This window comes from Lagenorhynchus albirostris, chromosome 9 (genome assembly GCF_949774975.1).
Source record: "Lagenorhynchus albirostris chromosome 9, mLagAlb1.1, whole genome shotgun sequence".
Lineage (NCBI taxonomy): Eukaryota > Metazoa > Chordata > Mammalia > Artiodactyla > Delphinidae > Lagenorhynchus > Lagenorhynchus albirostris.
The window spans coordinates 52911604-52932739 of NC_083103.1; the positions used below are offsets into that span (position 1 = coordinate 52911604).

Below are 21136 nucleotides of genomic sequence, written 5' to 3' on the forward strand. Positions count from 1 at the left end.
GTGCAATAGATAGCTAGTGGGAAGCAGCCGTATAGCATAGGGAGATCAGCTCGGTGCTTTGTGACCACTTAGAGGGGTGGGATAGGGATGGTGGGAGGGAGACGCAAGAGGGAGGAGATATGGGGATATATGTATATGTATAGCTGATTCACTTTGTTATAAAGCAGAAACAAACACACCATTGTAAAGCAATTATACTCCAATAAAGATGTTGGAAAAAAAAGAGATATAAGACAATTTTATAAATTTTGTAAACAATGATGGAACTTTTATTACAGCCCAGTAGTAAACATATTTTTAAGCTTAGTTTATTTTAAATTACTTACAATTTATTTAAAAATATTTAGGGGAATTGAATTAAGTTATAAAATCCTCCTTAAAAGAGTTTGTTAAATTTTACTAGATTTTTAAGTTTGTTACTTTTATAAATTAAGCTCTTGTTTTTAAAACGAATGCAGCCTTGGTTGGTTTTCCTGTGAACAAAACCACTCTCAAGGGCAACATAAAACTCTCATTGACACTGACTGGCCATCACTTCATTCCATGGTGGCCTGCCAGGCTCCCCATCTGTAAAATGTCCCACCACTCACAGTGCCATCTGTGTGAATGAGACAGAGCCACTCCCCCAGGGTGGAAGCCGATGCGTGGTAGGTGAGTGGAGATGGGCTGGGTTCCGTTCCACTCAGCCCACAGGCCAGCTGCCCAGGGGCCCAGCCCAACCTGCACAACTGAGTCTGAGTCTGGTGCCTTGAGCCAGCTGCAGATCTTCTCAAGACAGCATATGAGACAGGTTCCTTTCACCTCCCAGCTGTGTACCCTCTTAGAAACTAGAACGACCTGCTGGCTTTCTCTTGGTTTCTGTGCTGCTAATTGCCTGCCAGACCTTGGGCAATTACTCAACCACAATAGACCTCAGTTTCCTCATCTGTAAAATGGGGATAGCAATACAAATGTCAGGGACAATTACGACAGAGGATTAGATGATCCTGTTGGGCAGGGATCTGAAATGATAATTTGTGACATCTATAGAGTGCTTTTGTGCCTTACATGAATAAGTCCATAACCATAATAACTGTGTAAGAGTTTATCAGATGATCACGCGCTCATCACTTTAGCTCACTGGAGCCTCCTGGCAGCCCTGGAAGAAGGCAGGAAAGGTGGTGGACAGCCCTGCAGCCTCCCCCCCTCACTGTCCTCTGGCCACCCCATGATGCTGTTTTGTTTCTGCTGCCTGGATTGCCCTCTTTAACCCACTTTTCCTGTCTGTCCCTGTTGGCTTGGCTCAGATCCCACCTTACAAGGTCTTCCTGGATGCACCTCTCCAAATTAGTTTTGTCTGTATCTCCCTTGCAGCACCATTTTACAGTCTCTCCCCACATTCATAGATACCCTAATCGCATGTCAGTTTTCCCCCCATTCGACTGTGAACTCCCTGAAGCCAGGGGCCATCCACCTGGCCTGCAGCCCCAATGCTCAGCACAGTACCTGGAGCAAAGAAGGTCAAACAGAAAGATGTACAAATTATTGTTGCTGAAACCTGGTTCATCATCTATCCCATGGCCCCAGCCAGAAACTCAGAGTCATCCTAGATACTTTCGACTCCCTCAAAACCTTCACCGAATCCATCAGGAACCATCTGTTCCGGCACCTAACATTTATTTCCTGAATATTCACATTTCTTTCCCTCTCTCCCTTCCCCCACCAGCTGTGCCATCATCTCTGTGGACCACTGTCACCGTCCCCTAACTGGTATCCCTGGCCCCTCCTCCAATCCATTCTTCATACAGAAATCAGGATGACCTTTCAAAAAAGCAAATCCTTCCCCTGCTGAGGACTCTTCAAGGTTTCTCCTTGCGCTGAGAATAAAGAGGTTTTACGCTGTTCCATGGCCTCACCTCGCTGACCAGCCTGCTCCCACCATCTCCCAGCTCTCTATGCCCCGGCCTCCCATGCTCTGCTCCTTTCCATTTACAGCTTTTGCACATGCTGTTGTCTCCTCCTGTGACCTTCTCTTGCTTCCTCTTCTCCTGTTCATACTACTCATCCTCCGTCTCTCAGCTCCCCTTCCCAGGGAAGCAGATGTGACCAGGCCCCTGCTACAGGCTCTCCTAGTCCCTGACACTTTCATATCCCTTATCACAGCTAATTACTTGCATTCTTTTCCGTTAATGTTTCTCCTACTAGACTGGAGCTTCAAAGGGCAGGACCGTGTCAATTTCGTAAATCATTGTACCTAAAACAGTACCTGACCCAGGGAAAGCCCTGACTAGATACTCGTCGAATGAATGAATAAATGAGAGACTTTTCTGTGCCAGGCTCTGTCCTATCTGCAAAATGTAGCGTTCCAAGGTTACATGAGACAACCAAAGTCTTAGGAACTTAGTTTTCTGCCCTTCTTCCTGTTTCCATGGTGACAGGCAATGCCTCCTGGGTACACACACGCTGACCTTGGATCCAAGCTTTATTAGAGTCTGTAAACAGGATTACCAAGCACTGCCCGAGACTATCTGGAGAAAGGCTGATTCTTGCCATTGCACACAGTTCTAATCCCATAATCCACCTGGTTTTTTTTCTTCTCAGACTCTCCTGATGCACCATCACAGCAGCCCAGAGCTGGGGCAGTGCTCCTGGTGTAGGGCCCTGTTCAGAAATCAGGACCTATAGACCCTGTCCTTGAACCCCCGGCTTCCACAGCTTAGAAAAGCCCTGAGCAATAACCATGTGCCAGGCTCGGTGCTGGGTATTTTAACCTAGGTCATTTCTTGGACGGTATAGAGCAGGCTGCTGGAGGAGAAAGTGCACTGACTGTGCTCGAGGCCAGAAGAGCTGGGTCCGAAGGCTGACTCAACTCCATCCTAGCCATGGTGTCATCATGGGCATCCAGGCTGCAACGTTTCGGTTTCCTTAATCTATAAAATGGGGATTACAGTGCCCACCTTCCAGGGAGGATTCATTTATGGAAACACTCATGGCATGACCCCTGGAATACAGGTGCTATTTAGTATTAACTAAATGTTAGTCCCAGAAAGGGACTTGGTGATCTGGTCCAATGTCTCACTCTACAGATGGGAAACTAGGCCCAGAGTGGGCAAGCAGCTCTCCCAAAGCCACACAGCTAGAAACAGCAGGTCCAGGACTAAACAGAGACCTCTCAAAATCTCACTGGGTGGGTAGAAGGGATGGAGCAAACTCACTTGAAACAAAGATGGGCAGGAGGGGCTGAGAGGGGCCCTGCAGGAGGAGGGGGGACAGTGGGCCGGGCGATTTCACAGCTTTGTCTCCTCCTGTCTGACTCCAAGGGCCCTGGACAGGCACTCACGTTTCCTAGACACAGACAGAGCTCCCAACACATTATAAGAGATGCAGTTACCCGAGGGGGGCTGTCAAGGAAACCGTCTTTGAAAGGCTTGTTATTCTTATGAAGAATTGCAGGAGACAAGGCCTTCTCAAAACAAGAACTCGCGCCCCGCCCCTCCCCGCCACGGGACTCTGTGGCCTCTATTCTAGCAATTATCATGGTGTTCGGTAATTGCCTGCCTCTCCCCCTAGCTCATGGGCTGCGTTTTGTTCATCTCTGCATCGTCAGTACCTAGTGTCTGGCTCATAGTACCTGGCAGCTATCTGTGGGAGTAATGGGTGGCTGGCATATAGCTTTTTCTCTTTATTCTATTTGATGTTTTTTTCTCTTTTATCCATTCATTGGACAAAGCCTGCTGAGCCTGCGCTCTGGGTTAGGTCCTCTGCTGGGGGAACAGGTGGGAATGAGCCCGGGGCCCTGACTTGCGGAGCCCCCGGTGTGGGGTGCACACCACAAACACTGTAAAGCTACCAGTGCACCAGGACCATCAGCGCTGGCCCCAAGCCCTCACCTGCCTGAGTTTCTCCAACCGGAGAGGCCTGAAAGTCCTTTCAGTGCGAAGACGTCACTTTGCTCGAGAAGTCCTTTCTCTCTGGGCCCTGAAAGCACAACTCCGCAGAGACACTTCAAAGGTGCCCAGGCTGAAAGGACAGACCTGGGGGTCATCGGGTCTCCTGAACTTGTGCTGCCGTCTCCCGCTGGCTGGCCCCAGCCTCTGCCTGCGCTGCCCCGGTGCGGGGGGGTGGGGGGCGGGGGGGTCAGGGCCACACAGCCGGGTGAGGCAGCCCACCCTCTGTAGCCTGGACCCTGAACAGAAGCCTGTATTTCTGTCAGCTCCACTCCCTGTGTCCCTGCCCTGATCCGGGTTCTGTGCTGTGGGGCCACCCTTCCAGAGAATGCCATGCTGCCTGACCCAGGACTGATATCTGAAGATATTCCTGGCTTCTCTGGGCAACGCATGTCCCCCAACAGCTCAGAGCCCTCACCGTTCTGACTGCTCTCCTCACTGCACATCTCCGTTGGCTCCCCTCCCTTGGAAAGTGTGCCCCCAGAACTGAAAGGGATGTCGCAGTTACGGTCTCCAAGAAGCAGCACCCACCGCCTCCGCCCTGGCACCTCTACTGATACGGCCCTCGGCAGCTCTCTCTAAGGCACGTCAGTGCTGCTGCCCAGCACCACTGCCCATCTGCCTAGTAACGCCCTCAGCAACTAAAGGTTCAGGTCCGGGGTTACTCCCTCAGGGAGATCACCCTGACCCTCCGCCTCCAGGGGTCGAGTACTCCTTCTCCTGTGTCCCCGCAGCCCCCTCTGTCGCCATCCCCTCGCCCCATCACAGCAGCCTCCATCAGATGAGCTGCCCACCGTTCTGTAGCTGCCTCTCCAGACTGGGGCTCTTTAGGGCAGAGACCATGTCTGCTTCGCTCTCTTTCCTCTGTCTTTCCCTCCCGCCCTCTCTCCTTCCCCACCCTTCGCCCTCCCCTCCTCTTTACTCCCTCCATCTTTCCACAAACATTTAATAAATGCCTACTCCGTGCCAGGCTACTGACGAGAGCGGAGAGCCAGGGCACCTGGCATAGCGCTGGCACATACAGGAGGCCTGCACCCCAAATGGGAAGAGTACAACAAAACTCGCACAAGATCAAATTCTAACAACTGCATTTACAAGACACACAAATGCTTTCCTAGTCTTAACTGCCTTAGCACCTTTTTTGTCCTCCCAAACTGTAACCTCTCTTTATGGTTTTCTAAGAGGACTTTACATTCAATGTGGCACATCGTATTCTCACAGCAGCCCGTCACCCAGGCAGACAGGGGTCACTCGTGCCCCCATTTTACAGAAGTGGAAGCGGGGCCCTGAAGGGTCACATAGTGAGTCGGTGGCAACGTCAAGACCTTAACTGAGGATGACAGACTTTTGGTCAAGCTCTTTCCTTTTTACAACAGTATCCCTCAGGGGTGTGACTTCAACCATAGAGATTCCAAATTTGTCTGCTGAGGTCTGAACTGGGTCTGGCTTGACATGACTCTGACTGGTTCTGCCTGGTCCAGGAGGCTGGAGCCATTGACCTCTGCAGGTCCCCAGTTTCGAGCTCCCAACTGTTTCTCCTGAGAGTTGCTCCTCTGGGACTCCAACAACCAGTCCCCCTTTGCCTCAGCCCTTCCTGCATCCACTACGTGAGGACCTCCCTGGTTTACCTCCTGGTGTTCAGCAGACCCTGGCAAAGAAAATCGTCTCAGAAAACTGGGGCATCCTGGTCTACGAGTGCCCATCTGCACCCACACCTGTAAACCCTACCTGTATGGCTGCCAGCCAGTCTACCAGCCCGGGGCTACAAAGGGAGTCCACCCAGATGTGGCTCATTTGCACAGGAAGAGCAGCTAGGACCATGGCTAAAAAAATGGCTGCCAACACAAGGCTTAATTCTGGGTGGAGGGGGGCGGGTAGGAGGTAGTAACTGTGCTGATCAAACTCAGCATCTGTGACCTTCATCTGACTCACTTTCCAAAGATGATGAGAATACTTAGGGTCACTGAAGGTTTTGGAGCAAGGAAGAGAGAGGATGAAGAGACTGCCCTTTCAGGAATTCTTTACAGTAGGAATCCTAGAGATGGTCCCAAGTACTGGACAAGGAATGGGTTTCAGTCACCCAAACCAGGCTCCAAATCCTGGCTCACCACTTACAAGTTGTGTGACTTTGTTATTTAATCACCTAGTCTTGACTTGTTTATCTGTGAATGGGGATGATGCCTACAACAGACTCTCTAGCCCTATTGTGAGGATTAAATGCGAACAACTGTGTAAAGGTCAAATAAATGCTCCTTCCCTTCCCCTAGGTTGTGCCACCTCTGCATTTTACAGAAGTGGCACCAGACAGCTGAGCAGATTCCTAGTTCGGATTTTTCTCCACCACTCCAGGTCCCCTGTGGGAAGATGTGTTCTCCTGAAGTACAGGGAGATGGCTGCAGTACATAGCTAGATAGTTTTGTTTTCTGCCCTGTGTTGTTGTTGCTTTTTCTTTCTTTCTTTAAAGATTTTTTACTTTATTTATTTTTTGGCCACGCCATGCATGGCATGTGGGATCTTAGTTCCCTGACCAGGGATCGGACCCATGCCCCCTGCAGTGGAAGCACGGAGTCTTAACCACTGGACCACCAGGGAAGTCCCTGCGTTTTCCTTTTTACATTTTTGCTGGTAAATACCTTTTCTGGATATAACCTCCTAAGAACTAAATAAATTCCCATTTGTATAAAAAATATTTTAAAAGCTCCCTTGGTTGTTTTAACACCAAGAAGGCAAAGTCAGGGGCATAGTTGACTGTCTCGATGAGCTGCCACGAATCTGACAATCCTGCTAATGACACTTTTAAAAACGTGAAGTTCTGCATTAAAAGCATCACACACCATGATCAAGTGGGGTTTATCCCAGGAATGCAAGGATTCTTCAGCAGACACAAATCAGTCAAGGTGATACACCATATTAACAAACTGAAGGAGAAAAATCATATGATCATCTCAATAGATACAGAAAAAGCTTTTGACAAAATTCAACACCCATTTATGATGAAAACCCCTCCAAAAAGTAGGCATAGAGGGAACTTACCTGAACATAATAAAGGCCATATATGACAAATCCACAGCCAACATCGTTCTCAATGGTGAAAAACTGAAATCACTTTCTCTAAGATCAGGAACAAGACAAGGTTGTCCACTCTCACCACTATTATTCAACATAGTTTTGGAAGCTTTAGCCACAGCAATCAGAGAAGAAAAACAAATAAAAGGAATCCAAATCGGAAAAGAAGAAGTAAAGCTGTCACTGTTTGCAGATGACATGATACTATACATACAGAATCCTAAAGATGCTACCAGAAAACTACTAGAGCTAATCAATGAATTTGGTAAAGTAGTAGGATACAAAATTAATGCACAGAAATATCTTGCATTCCTATACACTAATGATGAAAAATCTGAAAGAGAAATTAAGGAAACACTCTCATTTACCATTGCAACAAAAAGAATAAAATACCTAGGAATAAACCTACTTAAGGAGACAAAACACCTGTATGCAGAAACCTATAAGACACTGATGAAAGAAATTAAAGATGATACAAACAGACGGAGAGATATACCATGTTCTTGGATTGGAAGAACCAACATTGTGAAAATGACTATACTACCGAAAGCAATCTACAGATTCAATGCAATCCCTATCAAACTACCACTGGCATTTTTCGCAGAACTAAGCAAAAAATTTCACAATTTGTATGGAAACACAAAAGACCTCGAATAGCCAAAGCAATCTTGAGAACGAAAAACGGAGCTGGAGGAATCAGGCTCCCTGACTTCAGACTATACTACAAAGCTACAGTAATCAAGACAGTATGGTACTGGCACAAAAACAGATATATAGATCAATAGAACAGGATAGAAAGCCCAGAGATAAACCCATGCACATATGGTCACCTTATCTTTGATAAAGGAGGCAGGAATGTACAGTGGAGAAAGGACAGCCTCTTCAATAAGTGGTGCTGGGAAAACTGGACAGGTACATGTAGAAGTATGAGATTAGATCACTCCATAACACCATACACAAAAATAAGCTCAAATGGATTAAAGACCTAAATGTAAGGCCAGAAACTATCAAACTCTTAGAGGAAAACATAGGCATTAACACTCTATGACATGAATCACAGCAAGATGCTTTTTGACCCACCTCCTAGAGAAATGGAAATGAAAACAAAAATAAACAAATGTGATCTAATGAAACTTCAAAGCTTTTGCACAGCAAAGGAAACCATAAACAAGACCAAAAGACAAGCCTCAGAGTGGGAGAAAATATTTGCAAATGAAGCAATTGACAAAGGATTAATCTCCAAAATTTACTCCAAAATCTCCAAAGTCTCCATATTGAGCTCATGCAGCTCAATATCAAAAAAACAAACAACCCAATCCAAACATGGGCAGAAGACCTAAATAGACATTTCTCCAAAGAAGACATACAGATGGCCAACAAACACATGAAAGGATGCTCAACATCACTAATCATTAGAGAAATGCAAATCAAAAATACAATGAGGTATCACCTCCCACCAGTCAGAATGGCCATCATCAAAAAGTCTACAAACAGGGGCTTCCCTGGTGGCGCAGTGGTTGAGAGTCCGCCTGCCGATGCAGGGGACACGGGTTCGTGCCCCGGTCCGGGAGGATCCCACATGCCGTGGAGCGGCTGGGCCCGTGAGCCATGGCCGCTGGGCCTGCGCATCCGGAGCCTGTGCTCCGCAACGGGAGAGGCCACAGCGGTGAGAGGCCCGCGTACAGCAAAAAAAAAAAAAAAAAAAAGTCTACAAACAATAAATGCTGAAGAGGGTGTGGAGAAAAGGGAACCCTCATGCACTGTTGTGAGAATGTAAATTGATGCAGCCACTATGGAGAACAGTATGGAGGTTCCTTAAAAAACTAAAAATAGAACTATCATAAGACCCAGCAATCCCACTACTGGGCATATACCCTGAGCAAACCATAATTCAAAAAGAGTCATGTACCACAATGTTCATTGCAGCTCTATTTACAATAGCCAGGACATGGAAGCAACCTAAGTGTCCATCGACAGATGAATGGATAAAGAAGATGTGGCACATATATACAATGGAATATTACTCAGCCATAAAAAGAAACGAAATTGAGTTATTTGTAGTGAGGTGGATGGACCTAGAGTCTGTCATACAGAGTGAAGTAAGTCAGAAAGAGAAAAACAAATACCATATGCTAACACATATATACGAAATATAAAGAAAAAGGGTTATTAAGAACCTAGGGGCAGGATGGGAATAAAGACACAGACCTATTAGAGAATGGACTTGAGAACATGGGGAGGGGCAATGGTAAGCTGGGACAAAGTGAGAGAGTGGCATGTACATATATACACTACCCAATGTAAAACCGAAAGCTAATGGGAAGCAGCCGCATAGCACAGGGAGATCAGCTCGGTGCTTTGTGACCACCTAGAGGGGTGGGATAGGGAGGGTGGGAGGGAGGGAGACGCAAGAGGGAGGAGATATGGGGATATATGTATACATATAGCTGATTCACTTTGTTATAAAGCAGAAACTAACACACCATTGTAAAGCAATTATACTCCGATAAAGATGTTAAAAAAAAAAAAAAGTGAAGTGCTGGACTGAGGCTGCCAGACAGTAATGGCTCAGTTCTTGTCTACCTGGGAACTTGCAAATCAATCTTTGTCCTTCCCCCTACCCCATCTAAAGCAAAGGATGGGATCTTGAGCCATTAATCAAAAATTGGTTTGGTGTGTCCAGAGGGGATCAATGAAAATGACCGTGTAATTGCAGAAATGGAATCTGCACCAGAAGGTTGATTAATAAGGTGCTCAGGGAGGAGGGGCTGGGGAAGGGCTGGGAAGGCGAGGGGGCAGCAAGAGCCAGTACTAGAGGGGCATCATCTCAAGCTGTTGTGTGGCAGAGAGAGTGGCTTTGCCACGTGTAGCTCCAGCCACCACCACTCCGTTGGGACTAAGGGTGGTAAGTAACTGGGAAGTGGTGGTGAGCAAATTACCCATAAAGTGAACTGTGACAAGGGTGTTCCACTTACAGTTCACAGAGGCCTTCGTATGCACCCTTACGGGGCCCTCATAATAGTCCTCTGAATCACAAACAGGATTTTCTGTGATCAGGCCTCTTACCACCTGCTACCCACACTCTGGAACCAAACAGATCCAGGTCACACTATATTCCTTGCTGACCAAACTCCTACCTTCTGAATTTGGGAGTCATATAGATCTGGGTAGTGGTTGATACTTGTATTCTTGTTATTTCTTTGAGGCTCAAAGAAAGTAAGAAATTCAGCCAAGGTTACACAGCTACTAACTAGTAGAGCTTGGATTTAGAACCAGGCCTGCTGGCTCTAATTCCCAGCCCTTGTTGCTAAGACATGCCCCTGGAGGATGCCTCTGCCATTATGGAGTTAGCAGCTCTGCACTGGGCAGGGGCTGGGCTCAGCCAGCCTCTTAAGATTACCCTCTAACCACGAGTCTATGATTTTATGAAGTCAGGACTGTTTAGAAAAAGTGGCCACATGGCGTACAGAGGAGGCTGGCCCAGAGGCTGGCCATTATAAAAGCAGCGGTTGACTCCTCTGTGCTCAGCCGTTGCCGTGACCTTTCTTGAAACCAGCCCTGTCTTGTGAGCGAGCCAGTTACTAGGCAGGATAAAGCCTTGCGGAGGCTCAGTGGTGCCTATGGAGGCAGATGGCGAATAACAGCAGTCATTCATTCGCTCACTGTTCATTCAGCAAACACTTTAGAAGACATTATCTGTGGAAGACAATGGGCTGGGAGCTAGGGCTACAAAGATGAGCAGAAGGACAGGGTCTTTGCCCTGGGGGAGCATAGTCTAGTGGGGGGGTGGGGACACACACACACATATGAGCAGATGACACAGTACGTGTGCTAAGTTCCACGATGAAGAACACACAGGGAGCATCTTACCCAGCCTGGGAGGTGCGGGAAAGGCTTCCTGGAGCTGTCCCCTGAGCGGAGTCTTGAAGGATGAGTTAGCCAGGTGGAGAAGCAGGAGAAGGGCAATCTGAGCAGGTGGGTGAGCGTGGGTAAAGCATGGAGGTGAGAAGCAGCATGGTGCGCTGAGCAGACATAAGCTTCTGCAGGCCGAGAGAGGAACCCACGGACGGTTTAAAGCAGGGCGTGACATGGTCAGAACTGCATGTTCTAAAGATCCCTCTGGCAGCTTGAACCAGTACCAGTGGCGGTAATTTGCGTATCTCAGCATCTGAAGCTCCCTTGGCCCCAGGTAAGATGTCCAGGTTGAAATAGATATACACAATACCAAATTAACAAGCGACTGAGGGCCACTTATATGAGGACAAGGGACAGAGAGTTAAGCTCGGTTCCACTGTTTGAAATAAAATGCACAAGCTGGCGGTCTCTGATCCAACACCTCCAGTGTCAGGTTTGGGCACCTGTTTTATCTTGGTATCTCTAGTACCAAGTATATTTCTTATGAACGAAAACAGTTGGATCATTCTGTATTCAGTAACCCAGTCAGTTAATTTTGCACCCAAAGGAGAAAACCTATATATTTGGCTGAGACAATTGGTCAATTCATTCAGGAGGTTTGAGCCAGTTGTGTGTGAAAACCTGACCCAACTCTTACTTCCCCTCATTTGTATCTGGTTCCCAAGACTTAGAGGGGATCCTAGGTGAGCCTGCAGTTTGCCCAAGCAGACAGGGCACCTCGAGGTGAGGATATAGCTTAGGAGTCCAACTCATCTGAAACCTGACTCCCTTCAGGCCGGCCTCCTCCCTTGGGTGAACGGGAGAAGCAGCCCAGGCTGTGGAGCAGCCAGGTGCAGCTGGCATACACCCTCCTCCCTGAGCTTCCCTCTCCTGTCTGTCACCTGGTGCAAACACCTGCTCCACTATATCAGGAGGGCTCAGCGGGACTGCACAGAAAGAAAGGCTTCGTAAGCAATCGGTAGTTATAAATTATTAGAATATTATTGCTTAGGTTTGTGAACTCAAGGTAATTCAGCAGCTGGGATTCTTTAAAAGTGTTCTTCTTGATCAGTGTTTGCCTCAATCAGCTTCATCTATTGTCAGAGTAATTATCAAAAAGACAGAGAACACAGACCTTTCAAGTACTGTACAGGGAAGGCAGAGGGGCCTGAAGTGGGCTCTATTTAGTGTCCACTATGGGTTGCCTATAGCCATCAAGTCATTTCATCCTCACTCCTCTCATATGAGGTGGGTATTAGTGTCCCAATTTTTAGAGGAGGACAGTCTGTGTTTGGTGAAAGGCACAGACTGGCATAGCTGCCACCGACGTCCATCCATGAACCTGGTAAAGGCCTATGGGCACCGCCACTGTTAACCCGTACTCACATGCTAAGGAAGAAAATATGTAAGGATGGCAACTCTGTTATTAGAGCTATTCTAGGATGGTCTAGGTGTCATGAGGATCGATGCATCAGTGGCAGTGGGATGGAGAGCTTGGGATCACGTGCTGGGCTCTGCTCGAGGGGAAGCCGAGCAGGGTTGGTTCCATTGGTTGGAAACAGCTGCCTCTCCTGTCTCGGCTCGGCTGTCCCTGCTGCTGTCCCTGCCCTGTTGGCCTCAGGTGGGGCTGCTCTAGGTCTCCCCTTAACCATAGATGGTCCACGGTCTACATTCTGAAAGAAACTTTTTATACCTGAGGTCCTGAAAATGTAAACTGCTCTAAGCATTTTAGCAGGGAGAGGGCCTTGAAACCATGATGCTCATAGAGGGAGTCCGCACACAGAGGGCGTCCGCTTGACACTCCCTGAATCTATGCGAAGCAGGCTGTGCATTTTTAAACCCTAGTGGAAAAAAAAAAAAAAATGAGGGAAGAACTTCACTAAGAACACAAACTCTAAGGAAGGATTAAACTACGCTTATAATGAATGTAGCAGTGGGGACCTATTTTAAAACTAGAGGCTGGTTTTGACTCCATTTGCTGTTTCAGGGAGGTGATGATAGTAAGGGGTGGAGATTTGCCTCCTGGGCTTGGGCAGCATCAGGGAGCACAGCGGAAGTGAGGCTGAGGCTCCAGGTGAGCCTGACCACGGGGTGGTTCCCACCTTCCTGCTTCTCCGCGGCCCATTCTTGCCCTTTGATCCTGAGTGCGTCTCACCTTCTCCTGGGTTATTCTCAGTGTCTTCATACATGTGTGTTTTCTGGGTGTCTTCTCTCTTTGCCTGTTTCTACTTCTCCTGTCTTTTCATCTCTCAATCCCTAGTTTTGATCAAACAATTCTTAACTGATCAAAAGAGAGCTAATAATATACTTTTAGGTATGTTTTATTATTGGACAGTATTTTGCATTTTCTGCCTCATACAAAAGCAGGCAGGTGGGTGGAATGCTTTCTGTTCATCTGGAAAACAAATATATAGTGTTTTGTTCCACATACACGATCCTTGATTATTCCTACCACGGCTCCTACTCAAAGCCCAGATTTTGAGAAACAGCAACAGAATGAGTCCCAGCCTAGCTCCCAGCCTAGAGCAAGAGAGGACCTGTGGCTGGTGCCTGGTTTGAGGGTGAGGGTGAGAAGCACGATGGCAGGAGCATGCGCAGGTGGGGTACAGCTGGGGGTGTGAATAGACACCCTGGTTAGTGACCTCCCCACCCCACCCCCGACGGCACCAGGACGTCCACGGCACCCTGACCCTCCCAAGGACTGAGCTCACCTGGCATTGGGCTCCCACATCTCTGCTCCTGCAGCCCTTCTGCCTGTCATGACTGGCCGCCCCCCATCCAGCTCTGTTCACTTGGTCGCCGCCTGCCCATCCACTGAGGTCCTCCCTGACCCACAGAATCTGCTAGAACAGACTCCTTCTTCATGTTTCACTGTGATTGGAGGTGGGGTCTCAGCCATCCTGCTTCTCTGCTCCAAGCACAATGCCTGGCACATGAGAGGTATTCAGTCAACATGCACTGGCAAAAGGAAGCGGGATCCCAAAGGATAGAATCTTTTGTCTCCCATTCCAGCAGAAGGACATCCAAGTGGGCACCCTCGGCCCCGGCTCTGAGGTGCCCACCCTTCTGCTCTCCTGCCTGTAGGCCTGCCCCTGCATGCCCCGCATACCCACATGCCACCCACTCGCCAAGCTTCCCCCCCATGAAGACTACAGATTCCCCACTCCCGGTGGGAAGAATCCTGTCTTCCATCTGAGCTCCCAGCTCCCTGGCCTGTTGTTACCTTGTTTGGACTCCCTTACGGCGGCTTCCACACCCCCGTGTTAGGCGCACACCCGACCGTCACGCCATCACCCACACAGTGAGCCAGGCCCTGAGCGTGGAGCCTCCACAGTGACCAGATTAAATAAGTGAAGGCATCTCTGCCATCTCTTGGGAGGAGAAAAGCCATCACAGACAGTCCTGCAGGTTGACGGGAAGAGGGTGGAGGTCGGGGGCCGGCCTCCCAGGGTGGCGAGGTGGTGCTGGCCACTCACCCCCAGCTACATGGGATCAGATCGTTACACTACCTTGTTGGCCACTGGGTCTCCCGGTCCATCGTCGCCTTTCCCAACACTTAGCTCTGACTGCTTGCAATTAGTATCTGAGAGGCAAGTATCTAAAAAAGTCAAGCTGCGTTACGGAGAACCCCAGAGAAACTGCAGGGCGCAGCTCATCTCGTGGAGAGCGGCTCAAATGGCAAAAGTTGGTTCCTTCACCTACTCAGCTGGGCCTTACCAAGGAAATAAGATCAAGAAAGTGGTGTTCGTCTTTAGCATTTATTTATAATTGGAAAAACTGTTTGTTTGTTTTTCTGAGCAAGCACAGACCACAAGCACGTCACAATCAATTGGCTATACATGAATATTTTTGTCATTTTCTTACTAACAGCAGGAATGAAATAGCACCAAGAGAGGTGTGCGCTACACATACATAGACAATCTGTGGTTCGCAACAAAACCCAGGCCACAAAATCGTAATTAGACGCTTCCGGTCTGCCTTGAGAGAGGCAAAGGCGTAACGGGAGCACCAGCAGCTAACAAAAAGCTTTAAGGACCCAACGCACAGCTTTAGGGATCATCTTTGCAGGTGAGTGAAGCAGAAGGTGAGAAAGCTTCAGTCCTAGCTCTTTTGTCAGGGGAGTTCAGGGAACCACAGGGAAGTGTACAAAAATGGGGCAAACAGGCATTTGAAGCTTGGCCACCTTCAGAAAGGCAACACTAAAACACTGCTTGTGAAACTGAAATCAGTTTCAGTCAGCGCGTTTGGGATGCAGAACTAGACCGGCTGAGTTTTATTTGTAAACAGTAGAAATCAAAGGAGGTTTCTTGCCAGTGAAGTGACACATTCAAGAGTCAAAGCGAACTACCAACAGGGTTTTCTCAGTTGGAGGCACTAAAAAGATGGGGAGACTAAAAGCCTGAAAAGACATCCTACAGGTCATCTAAAGCGTCAGGTGGGGCAGGGAAGAAACTCAGTGCCTGGGGCCACAAGGTGGGTGGTTAACTCTACAATTGGGGCAACACAAACTTGAATCAGACACAGGGGTGGAGTCCTACGTATCCTGGTTGTGCTGTGGTGGAGACATTTATACACGCTACCCACTACAGCTGGCCCCGTGTCGGGCACACAGGCATCCAATAAGCGAATGTTGAGTGAATGGTCCCCTGTGCGTCGTAAAGTTTGACTTACTTGATCTGCAAAAAAATAGATGACTATTCTACGGAGAAATCCAAATCGTGGCTAACATCAACATGTCTGACGAATGCCAGATCTCAAGAGAACGAACATACGTTGGCAGATTCTCCGGACAAAGTTAAGATCATGCCGACCGAGCTCTCAGCATGAGATTATCGTTAAGATCAGATAGCAAATACCTGAATCAGTACCGAGATCTACTCTAGCCCTTTCCAGCTAGGCATCAAAATCTGTGATCCATAAACACTGAAACTCACTAACGTTTTCTACCTTCCTCGGTACTTCTTCCTCACAGTTCCTTCCCTGGGACAGAAAGGAAGATGGCAGAGAGGCCTGGCCAAGCGCTTCCTTTCTGCAGGTTCTGTCCTCTTAGGAAATAGGGCCTGCATAGCACAGGCTCAATTAATTTGCAAGAGACTTCTCAATCAGCCCAAAGGTGACAAAGAAAATGGTGTAAATGGGGATTTTGCTGCCTGAAAGGTCAGAAGATGAGACAACTTGTGGAGGCTCTATTTCCTCCAACTTGAAGGACCTAACGGGACTTTTGAGGTAGGGAACCGTGAGAACTTCACTCATTACCACTTTTATTACAAAAGAAAAGTACGCCTGAGCAGAGGCTGGTGTCACACAACAGCCCAGCGATTTCAGAATGACGGCGACAGGAAGCACCCTGGGGATGTGGGAAATAAAGAGTACTGCGCAACCTACACGCCGCCACGGGGTTTGCAAATGTAATTTTTCTAGTAGGTATGTGGGGTCTTTCCACAGCTCCCTGGCTAATGCCTACAGCACAACTCTAGCACAGCTAAGGTGGCACTGCTGCCACTGGCAGCTTTGGCCACACAGACACGAGACACACAATGCAGGGAGAGCTGCTTTTATTCAGAAATGAGGTCAAAAATGCTTGCTAATCACATAGCAGGGAACTGTCCTCGTCTTAGGCTAAGTCACAGAAATTTCCCATAACCTGAAGTTCAGCATCTCCTGTCCTCTCTGAGGAACAGAGCAAGCAGAGCCCAGGCAGGAACAGTAAACATTGTCACAGTAGCCACTACATCTGCTTCCTGCTGTGTGTTTCTCAGAAGCAAGAAAGCCACATTCTAAACACACTATCTTTACACCTTGAACTTTCTTCCTCAGTCCTCTGTAACCAGTCACTTTGCAAAATCTGCAGCACTGGATAGGCGGAGAGTTAACAGGAAAACAATCTCCTCATTTTCGTCATCTTCCTATGATGTCTGGAGTGTACCTACAACACCTAACCTTTCTGCCCTGGCCTAGTTTTGGTCATCAGTGGCACATCATTTACTTGGTATACGATTTAAAGCCCACTGATAGGAAACTAAATGCAGTCACGTGTTTCTGACAGAAGAGTCTATGAAAAAATTACTTAAACTTAACAGACACAACTCATTTTATTGACATGAAGGCCAGAATATTTTTGTTTGCTTGTTAAATATTTCCACAAACTTTGTCAATTGCCGAAGCCCAGGTCAAGCTTCTATAGCGCATGAGTTTTGGAAAAGAACACTTTTACCTGAAGTTCAAAATTGATCACTGGCACAGACCCTGGGGAGGAACAGGAGGGGGACGCCCTACATTCACGTCTAAGCACCGCCAGGACGGTTCCCCTGTGGTCCCCGGGCCTCCCTCGGCAGCTATATTCTCCCCCGCCAGGAGGCACCGCCCTGCACACAGGCTCTGGCTGGTCCAGGGGCCCGTGGTGCAGACCTGCTCTAGATCTGCACAGGAGGCAGGCCGCCCAGTCTCTGAAACAGGATCCGTCTGTTCAAAGAAACCAAAGAGCTCCTAGGACGTTCAGGACCCATGCAGATGGGAAGCCTCTAATCAATTTTGTGGCCTTTTTTGTTGGTTAGTGAAAAAGAAAAAAGAAAAGGAAGAGAAGAAGCAAGGGAAGTGCAGTGCATTACTCTTTAGCCTCAGCCAGCTTATTGTTCATCTCTGCGCTCTGCTCCTTGTCAGCAGGCGGGGCAGCGCTGGCGCCCTCCGCGCTCTTTTTCTTGGAGGCCCGGCCCAACACCACCTGCTTGTCTTTGGCCTTCCTCGGGGGCTTATGGCTCGCTGAGGTCTTTTTTGGTTTGGAACTCTGGAGACTAGGTTTCTCCACCTGCACGGAGAGACAGACAGACGGCGAACAGAAACACAGAAGGGGAGGGAGTAGGAGGACGAATTTAGAGAGAAGACGTGATTAGTGAAAGGATAACAGTAACAACACAGGACTCGGAGGGGCATGGCGTGTAAAGCCTCTTCAGGGACGCTAGGGCATCCGGCATCTCCCCTCTGAAGCCCCCGGTCAGCCGTTCTGGCCGCCCTCTCGCTGGCCACACTGGCTCCCGCCGCCAGCCCTTGCGTCCCGGGCCCCGCCAGGTGGACTGTGTTCTGTGATGCACTCCCTGCTGCCCCTGCCCACGGGAGGACTGTACCTCACCATCCTGCTCAACTCAGGCAGGCACGTGAGTGGCTTTAGGCAATGAGATGTGAGCAGAGGTGATGGGTCGCCTCCAGACAGAAGATCAACAGTCAGCCTGTGCTTCCCAATGTGCCCCTTTCCTCTGCCACAGAGAGGCTGCTCTTCACCCTGAGTTCTAGATGGAAGAGGTGCCGAGGAAGAGAGCTGCAGCCCACCCACGGTGGGCCCATACTGGTAAGAAATAAACCTTGGTTGGGCTTCCCTGGTGGCGCAGCGGTTGAGAGTCCGCCTGTCGATGCAGGGGACACGGGTTCGTGCCCCGGTCCGGGAAGATTCCCACATGCCGCGGAGCGGCTGGGCCCGTGAGCCATGGCCGCTGAGCCTGCGCGTCCGGAGCCTGTGCTCCACAACGGGAGAGGCCACAACAGTGAGAGGACCGCGTACCGCAAAAAATAAAAAAGAAATAAACTTTGTTGATGGAAGACACTGAGATTCTGGGCGGTTTACTACCACAGCAGGAGCCGGCCTTTCCTGTTTCTGAGCTCCTGTGCACAAACGTCCTCACTGAGAGGCTTGGGCGGGCAGTCTCGCCCAGTGAGCCCTTCAGCGCTGGCCAGCCATCCCCTCCTCCCCTCTGGCTGGCTTCCCAGACGGTCTTCCCCAGGGCTGCTGTTCAAGCCCACTTCCCTCTCCCCAAGCTACCTCCTGCCAGTTCTGCCCCCTCATTCCTGGAAGATGGTCTTTTCTTCTCTTTTTCAAGAACTCTGGGCCACTGGGTATGATGCCTCAATATGCCACCCTCCTCCCACCCACCTCTGGATTTACGTTCCCCAATCTTCCCTCGCTCCTCTACTTGAATCTTCTTTTGTCCAAAGTCAACCCCATGTCCTGCGTCCCACTTCATCTGTGGAAGGTGGACAGAGATGATGTTGGGCCTCCCAGGCTGGGTCATCCACTCAATGAAGTCTAGGGGTTTTCAAGTCACCCCTGACCTGGAAATAAGGTAACCGATCGTCCTGGTTTGCCCAGGACTGAGGGCTTTCATGGAATATGGAATTTTCAATGCTTCACCTGGAGTAGTCTAGGCAAACTGGGTTGGGTAGTTGCCTTACCTGTAAACCAGTCCTGGGCCAAAGAGGAGACTCCACTTGACTGCAGGACTTTAGGGCAAAGCAGAGCAAAGGCTCTTAGGTTTTCAGACTTTTACTGCTATTATAGAGAGGAGAGCTGATAATTGCACAATTCCGTATGGCTTGACATCATAGAATAAGCTATGGCATGTATGATTCCCGCCTCAGCAGCAGAGTCTCCAACATGATTCTCCCTCTCATGAATGCATATTGCGATGCAAATAAGGCAAAGCTCTGATGTCACTGGAAAATCCCTGAATCCACTGTAACTTACTTAGGAATGAAAATCATTCACAAACTGTTTATTATAGTAGCAAATTACTTGGAACACATCTTGCAGCTGATGTGACAGACTGAGAATTGCTGCTGGCTGGAGGGAAAGGATAACAAAAGGCAGGTGATGTTTAGGGATTTGGGAGGTAAAGAAGTGTCCAGTGATTGGAGCTGAGGATGAGGCAGGGGCTGGGTGGGAAAGAAGTCAGGCAAGGAAGCCTCCAAGTCTGGGTCAGCACTTCAGGGGCAAAAGCACAGTTATTTTAAGACAAGGGGATTTAGGGCTCATGTGAGATTTTCTGCCATTTTGCGGGAGGGGGGTTTCTCAAAATCAGAAGCTAGTTCTCTGGAAGCCTACCAGTCTTTAAGCTGTTTTCATTTTAGGTAATGTTCCTTTAAAAATTCACTTTGAATTTAGCAAAGGTCCCTGGTAAGAAGCCCCTCTGTCTCTGTGTGCTGTGAAGGAAAGGAGGGGCTTTAAAGAAGCCCGTGGGGGCGGGGCCAGAGTTGGCAGTACCCGCTTCCCCACCCCACCAATCTCTGCTGCAGTTAACCCCTCCATGCCAGACAGTGCTGATGGGTCCCCAGAAGTTCAGTCTCACCTTTGGCGGTTCCTTGAAGGGCTCGCTGTAGAGGCTGCGTATTCTTCTGCGATCAATGACCTTATTGTCAGCTGGGGTTGGCTTATTGGCCTCGCCTTTGAACTGGGCGCTGTAGCTGGTCTCATGAGCCATCTTATCATCCGGGGGCTTGTACTGGGGCTTGGCTTTTATGGGTTTCACGGGCTTGATGTCAGTCCATGCTCTGAACTCATTCCTGCAAATCAAAGAAAGCCTCAGTGATATGATACATCCTATATCCAGAAGCAGTGCTCTCACACAGGGCGGCGAGCGCAGCGGGTTCTCAGTGAGTGCTTGTCGGGCTGACTGACGTGTGGCTGAAGAGTGAACTCACTCTCTCCTCCTGCGTAAGTGTAAGTGTTCCTTCCTGCCCGGTCGAGGCAGGTTGTGACAACAGCAGCAGTAGTTCAGAGAAAGAGCACGGGCTCCCAGCTCCCACTGTGTGACCATGGACAGGCAGTTCTCATCTTTAGGCCTCATTTTCACAATACCTAACATGAGGCTGAAAAAACTCAATCCATTCAGTCATTTATGAGTTCAACACATACGACCGAATGCTGCTGTGTGTGAGGTTAGAGAGCTGTGACTGTAAGTGAGACAACGTGTTGGACATTGTGCCTGGTACGTTGTGGCCAAACGAAAAAGTGCCAGTTCTGACTGAGTTATTTGCAGTGAGGTGGATGGACCTTGAGACTGTCCTGCAGAGTGAGGTAAGTCAGAAAGAGAGAGACCCATACTGTACGCTAACTCATATATATGGAATCTAAGAAAAAAAAAAGGTTCTGAAGAACCTAGGGGCAGGACAGGAATAAAGACACAGACGTAGAGAATGGACTTGAGGATATGGGGAGGGGGAAGGGTAAGCTGGGACGAAGTGAGAGAGCGGCATGGACATATATACACTACCAAACGTAAAACAGATAGCTAGTGGGAAGCAGCTGCATAGCCCAGGGAGATCAGCTCGGTGCTTCGTGACCACCTAGAGAGGTGGGATAGGGAGGATGGGAGGGAGGGAGATGCAAGAGGGAGGAGATATGGGGATATATGTATACATATATCTGATTCACTTTGTTATACAGCAGAAACTAACACACCACTGTAAAGCAAATATACTCTAAT

General features: G+C 48.8%; 1 protein-coding gene across 1 annotated transcript in view; it reads right to left on the minus strand.

The window, feature by feature from the left end:
• MAP6 (microtubule associated protein 6) overlaps positions 1-21136 on the minus strand; it is an 88428-nt gene that overhangs the window by 9210 nt on the left and 58082 nt on the right. The window contains exons 2-3 of the mRNA XM_060157845.1: positions 20000-20213; positions 17495-17691 (exon numbers count right to left, since the gene is read on the minus strand). Of these exons, the coding sequence (XP_060013828.1) occupies positions 17495-17691; positions 20000-20213 (411 nt within the window). The remainder of the gene's footprint in view (positions 1-17494; positions 17692-19999; positions 20214-21136) is intronic.